General features: G+C 42.6%; 2 protein-coding genes across 2 annotated transcripts in view; both read right to left on the bottom strand.

The window, feature by feature from the left end:
• spcs2 (signal peptidase complex subunit 2) overlaps nt 1-6,024 on the bottom strand; it is a 308,748-nt gene that overhangs the window by 274,549 nt on the left and 28,175 nt on the right. The window lies entirely within an intron of this gene.
• On the bottom strand, nt 234-4,996 carry LOC139335970 (olfactory receptor 11A1-like; the record flags this gene model as incomplete). Its single annotated transcript, XM_070969752.1, has 2 exons — nt 234-1,005; nt 4,869-4,996. Coding segments are annotated over 2 exons (900 nt in total), but the record flags the coding sequence as incomplete, so codon positions are not given.

A 6,024-nucleotide genomic window follows, 5' to 3' on the forward strand; every position in this document is an offset into this window, starting at 1 on the left:
TGGCCGACTCCGTCGACCCCCTGAGCTCAAGAAATACTTAAAACATACAATAATCACACAATCATATTCGACACATAGTGGCTTTAATACAAGGATCAGCACAAGTTAACAACTACATCTGAGTTCTTTACATTTTCAGCTGCTGTTCAAAGTCATTACAAAAACACAGACACAGATACAAACAGACTTTCCTCCTGCTGGCCACGGTGACCAAATCTGACAGATTAGACGTCCTACATTTCACCGCAGACCAGACTTTTACATATGATACGAATTTTGGACATATTGAGTCCATACATTACAGGGGTGAAAAGGGGCTGACATGTAAGAAAGTATAATGACAGAAATATTCGTAACATGTTGGGAAAATTGTTCATATTAAACCGAGTATGGACTATTGCAAAGAAACAGCCAAAAGAAAAGTTGAAGAGGGAAGCGAGGTGAGGAGCACAGGTACTGACTGCTTTCTGTCTGGTCTGTTTGGAACCAGAAAAACACACTTTAAGAATCTTCATGTATGTGTAGAAGATCAGAGATGAAGGACATGAGATTGTGAAAGTGGCGTAAATGAGTCCATAGATATTATTGGCTGTTGTGTCAGAGCAGGCCAATTTAATGATGGAGTAGTTGTCACAGTACACTTTGTTGATGATGTTCCCACACAGCTGTAAATGCACAATTGAGGATGTCAGAACAGTAATTGCAAGAAGAGAGTATAACCAACTCAGAGAAATAAGCACAACAACCCTCTTAGTTGTCATACGTGAGTTATACTGCAGAGGATAACAGATCGCCAGATATCTGTCGTAAGACATGACAGCTAAAATGACAAATTCCCCAGTGCCATAAGAGTACAAACAGAAATTCTGCAGGAAGCAAAGTGAAGCAGAAACAGTGTGAACGTCTGAGAGGATCTGAAGCAGGAGGAACGGAAACAAGCCTGAACTCCCATACAGCTCATTGACAAACAGGCTGCACAGGAACAGGTACATGGGCTCATGTAAGCTTCTGTTCACACAGATCACCACGATGAGCAACAGGTTGACACAAACTATTAAAATATATAGCGACATAAGAATGACAAAAAATAGATATTTTAAATGGCCACTGTCAAAGTAGGCAGTAAATGTGAAGTACGAGAACTGAGTTGAGTTTTCCATCATCCTCCCCATGACTCATAAAGCAACCATAACACTTTGTGTGGTTAGAAGAAATGACACTAATCATATAACATTTCCTCAAATATTTGACTTATCTCACCTAAATCACATCAAGCTCTCATAAATAGACGAAGACAGTAGAAGAAATTCATTTTGTGGAGCAGTCATGACAAACACCTCACACTCACCACTCCGTCATTGGAGAGTCAACAGAACGCTTCAACAACACAATTCATGAACATACGAGTTCTCACATTCATCGTGCGCCTCTCTGTAGTCAAACCACGAATCCCTCCCAACTGAACTGAAACTTTGCTTCTGCTTCTTTAAAACTCTCAAGTCAGAGGACGCCCACAGCAGCAGTGTGACCTCATCATCAAAGGACCAATGATTGATTCTGATTTTCAGTTGATGGAAAACAAACTTCTCCGCACACTCAACGGTAAAAATGTGAAGCTCAAGAAAACAAATGGTTTATTTACTGCATTTACCTTCTTGCCACTTATACCTGGATTAGACTACACAAATCTAGCCCGATTTTGACAACGAAAGAGAGGCAAAGTTTGTTGAGCTGTGGCAACAGTAGACCTGCCTGTCTGGCATTTTCTCTTTCTTTTCTTTTTTGTTCAGTACACGAGACCACCAGCATCACACACAATGCTTCTATCAGTTTGATTGACACCTGCTACCGGTGATAAAGGAACTCGTGTGTGATCGTGTGATAAGACGTGTCATGCCTGGTCGGGGTCATACATGACAATAGAGACCAAGACTCAGCACGAGTTTATGTCAGTGTGATCCTTCGATCTGACACGGAACATCATAAAAGACAAAAGAATCATGTTGTCTCGCCGTCATTGGCCTGATAGTTTTGCATTGACTGGGAAATGTGAACTTAATGTATATATTGATATGTTTTATGGTAGTTTGACTTTAGTCTTGACCTCAAGCCCCCTTCCAGTCACTGTCCAGCTTTGGGCTCAACCCCTCTCCCTCACAGGATTGTAGGTCAATCAGGGGAGATAATCAGCTATCCATCTATCCATATTTATGTCACTACTTATCCACCAGAATGAATCTCTGGCAGCCCCTCTGACACATTGTCAGAGTGGAGGGGCTTACCTGTACACGTCAACCTGGAAACTGAGTTATTGTTAGAGGCAGCTGCTTCTGGCAGGATCTCTGCTGGAATACTGATCTGAGGCAACAGGCCAGATAATAAGCAATTTAACTTCTCAGAGAGAAAGGCCAGAGTGAGACGAAGTTTGTCAGGATTAGGGAAACTGGCAATCACTCCAGGAGCCAACTCAAGGCCTCATGGCCTTCTTTTCACCAGGGAAACTGCAGGGGGTTGAGAAAATCCAACTGTGTATATGGTAGTTTGACTCATCTCTGCATTGACTCTGGAACCAAACATCCGGATACGGACCAGGCAAGTGTGTGTCGAATCTTCTGTCCCAGATGAAGCTCCACTTTGTTGGAGTTTCGTAATGTATGTTTATTTCTGGTGCCAGTGGAGATTTTTAGTAGTGACATGAGTTACTGATTCATTTTCAGTACACCATGTCCTCATACCTAAAGAACTGAACAGGTTGATTGCCAGTGACTCCCAAAATGTCATTTATGCCCACTGGAGGGTACCAGTGACATGCCTTCTGGACTTTTGTTGTCACTCCATTAATGGTGTGAAACGGACACAGTTGGCTTAGGTTTAGACACCAAAACTACTCACTTCAGTTTAGGAAAAGATCATGGGTTCATTTGAGTGTATTACTGTTACGTAAGATGACGTAACTTAAATACATTATGTAATTCAAAATAAGTCAACACTGACTTTCAGTTTCACATGGACATGAACAGCTGACTTCCAATGTTACGCCCATCTTAATTACTATGGCGACTATAATGACAGTTACAATTGGTCATTTGGCAGATGCTTTTATCCAAAGCGATGTACATACACACACCAATGGCACAGCATCAGGGACAGTTCTGGGGTTCAGTATCTTGCCCAAGGATACTTCTGCATGTGGACTGCCAGGGCCAGGGATCAAACCACCGACCACCTGATAGGTGGACGACTGCTCTACCTCCTGAGCCACAGCTGCCCCTACACTAGAGGTCACAGCCTAACAAGAACCATAGATGTGGGTAAATTAGCTGCTGGCGTGGATGACCTACTGTCTGTGGCTGTTTTGGCAATGAGAATGGGCTTGTTCAGTGAGACACATCTAGCAGACACTGCACAACACATCCACTGTGTATCAAAGTTAATGCTACAGTTTCAACACAGCTGCACAGAAAAGGTTCATCTTCAGTATTAAAACAAGTCAGTCTTTCCTTCTCTTTATCACCAAGTAAATAGTAAATAGACTGCAGTTATATAGTGCTTTTACAATTTGCCTCTCACTGTTATTACATCCACTGTCACTGTTACTGTGACTGCATGTCTGTCTCTCTCTGTCTCTGTCTCTGTCTCTGACTGCATTTCTGTCTGTCTGTCTGTCTGTCTGTCTGTCTGTCTGTCTGTCTGTCTGTCTGTCTGTCTCTCTCCCTCTGTTGCTCTTCCTCTCTCACCCAACCGGTGGAGGCAGATGGCCGCCCACCCAGAGTCTGGTTCTGCTCGAGGTTTCTGCCTGTTAAAAGGAAGTTTTTCCTCGCCACTGTCGCGAGGAAAAGTGCTGCTCATGAGGGAATTGTTGGTTCTCTGTAGATAAAAGAGTTTGGTCTGTAGCAGCTCTGTATGGAAAGTGTCCTGAGACAACTTCTGTTGTGATTTGGCGCTATACAAATAAAATTGAATTGAATTGAATTGAATTGAATTGAATTGAATTGAATTGAATTGAATTGAATTGAATTGAATTGAATTGAAAAAATTGAAATTCAGCCCACAATCACAAACTGATGGCAGCAAGGCTCCATGCCAGGTGCTGGCCCGACCTTAAACCAGGGATTTTTCATTGACCGGGGGAGTCGGCTTGACAGCAGTGGCTCGTGTGTTTCTGGCGTTTAACTTTAGAACTTTGGCCCCAGATCTTCTGTGTATTTGTGGTAATGTTAGTGCTAGCAGTGTGGTTTTTGGTGGTGGTTTCTGATCTTCTCCAGGTATTTGTTTGTAGTTGATAACACTATATATATGTTTTGGCTGTGGTCCTTTTAACCTGTACATCAGGCCTCTTTTTGTTAAAACATTAAATTTGTGTTTTGCATCCCTGCTCCCCTAGACGGGGGCATAACATAAAGTGGGGGCTCATCCGTTCTTTGTTCTACTTTGGGAAGTTTTTGGTGAGTTTGGTTGGCAGTTTTCTCATTGAATAAGTAGTATGGCTTTTGATCTTGATGATTTTGTACAGAATCCTGCCGTAAGTAAGTTGGAAAAGTGCACAAGAACAGACTTGTTTTTGGTTGCAAATGTGTTTCAAATTGATGTGCCTTTGAATGCCTGTAAGGTCGAACCATGTTTGATAGCTAAGTAAAGGCATTGTGAAGCCTGTGCGTGAGGCGGTCAGTGTGTCTGACGTGGTGAAGTGAGGAAGTGGGAGCGGAGGCTGCCATGGCCACAGACACTGTCAGCGACCAGGTGAAGGTTGGAGCGAAGGCTCCTGCCTTCAGTCTGGGAGGCACAGATCCAATCGCTCTGATCCAGGCCGGTGTGGATACAGAGGATCTGAAGCTGGCCCTCCGCCTAAGAGAGGTGGAGCTTGAGACAAGCTTCTGTTCACACAGATCACCACGATGAGCGACGTGTTCACAGTCACAGTAATAATGTAAACCAAAGCGCTTAACATGAAGTAGAGGTATCTTAAGTTCCCAACGTGCAAATAAGCTCCAAGTAAAAAAAACAGACAATGTTGGTGACGTTGAATTCAGCATTATTCTCCTTTTAAGAGACAAAAGATCTGTTTTTTTCATTAAAAAGCGCCAGTTTGAAAAACATAATTTTAATGGGTAAAGATTTCAAAAAGCACAGTGTCACGTACAGCCTGAACCTACCCAGCCATTAATCCTCTGTCCAGCGTCATTGTCCTCAGCAGCACCACCTCAGCAAGTCAGACACTGTTTCACTGAAGTCTTTCCCACAGATGTTTTTGAAGCAGGTAAGGTTTTATCTGGCTTCTTTCAAATCAGAAATCTTAATAAGTTTGATGTGACGCTAGATTAGAGTTCAGTTTGGTTTGGGAGGGGTGGTGATTCATCTTGAGTTATTTAGTAAGATTTTTCTGGCTTACCTCAAATTTTTGCTTTCTTCTTGTGAAATATCACAAAGTTTAGCCCGTTGAAACTAAAATGTCATGATAAAAGACACTCCATTAGTATAGAAAAACCAAACGGGCCAAGGAAGGATCCATGTGGCACTCCATGCTTCAGTGACATCACCACCAGCCGCTGCACCTTTCATGTGATGAACAGAAGAATCTGTCTCCTGTTTACATGCAGCTTGTTAGACTGACAAAGGACACAAAGTCGTTTGGGTGGACTGTTGATGGACGCCGCTCCACCCGTGGCATGTGAAGGAGACCCTGCACCTCCTTCCTTCCTGCTGCTCTCAGAGAACCACACACACACACAAACTGATTCACTCATGTGTGTCTCGCAATAATGCTTGGAATAATGTGCAGAAGGACCTTGGATTAGAAACACTCATATCAATTAATACATTTAAGGGCATCTTAAAGAATGTGGTGATGGAGACGTGGTTGTTTTTCTTGAGAGGTCCGCTCCGCTATGTTTTAATAGTTGTTCTTGTTGTTTGTTTGTTTGTTTGTTTGTTTGTTTAATATGTCGTATTTGTTACATTTTAATATGTTCTGACTGGCTGCTACCTTGGCCAGGTATCTCTTGTAAAAGAGATTTTGAATCTCAA

Source organism: Chaetodon trifascialis, chromosome 9, assembly GCF_039877785.1.
Source record: "Chaetodon trifascialis isolate fChaTrf1 chromosome 9, fChaTrf1.hap1, whole genome shotgun sequence".
Classification (NCBI taxonomy): Eukaryota; Metazoa; Chordata; class Actinopteri; order Chaetodontiformes; family Chaetodontidae; genus Chaetodon; species Chaetodon trifascialis.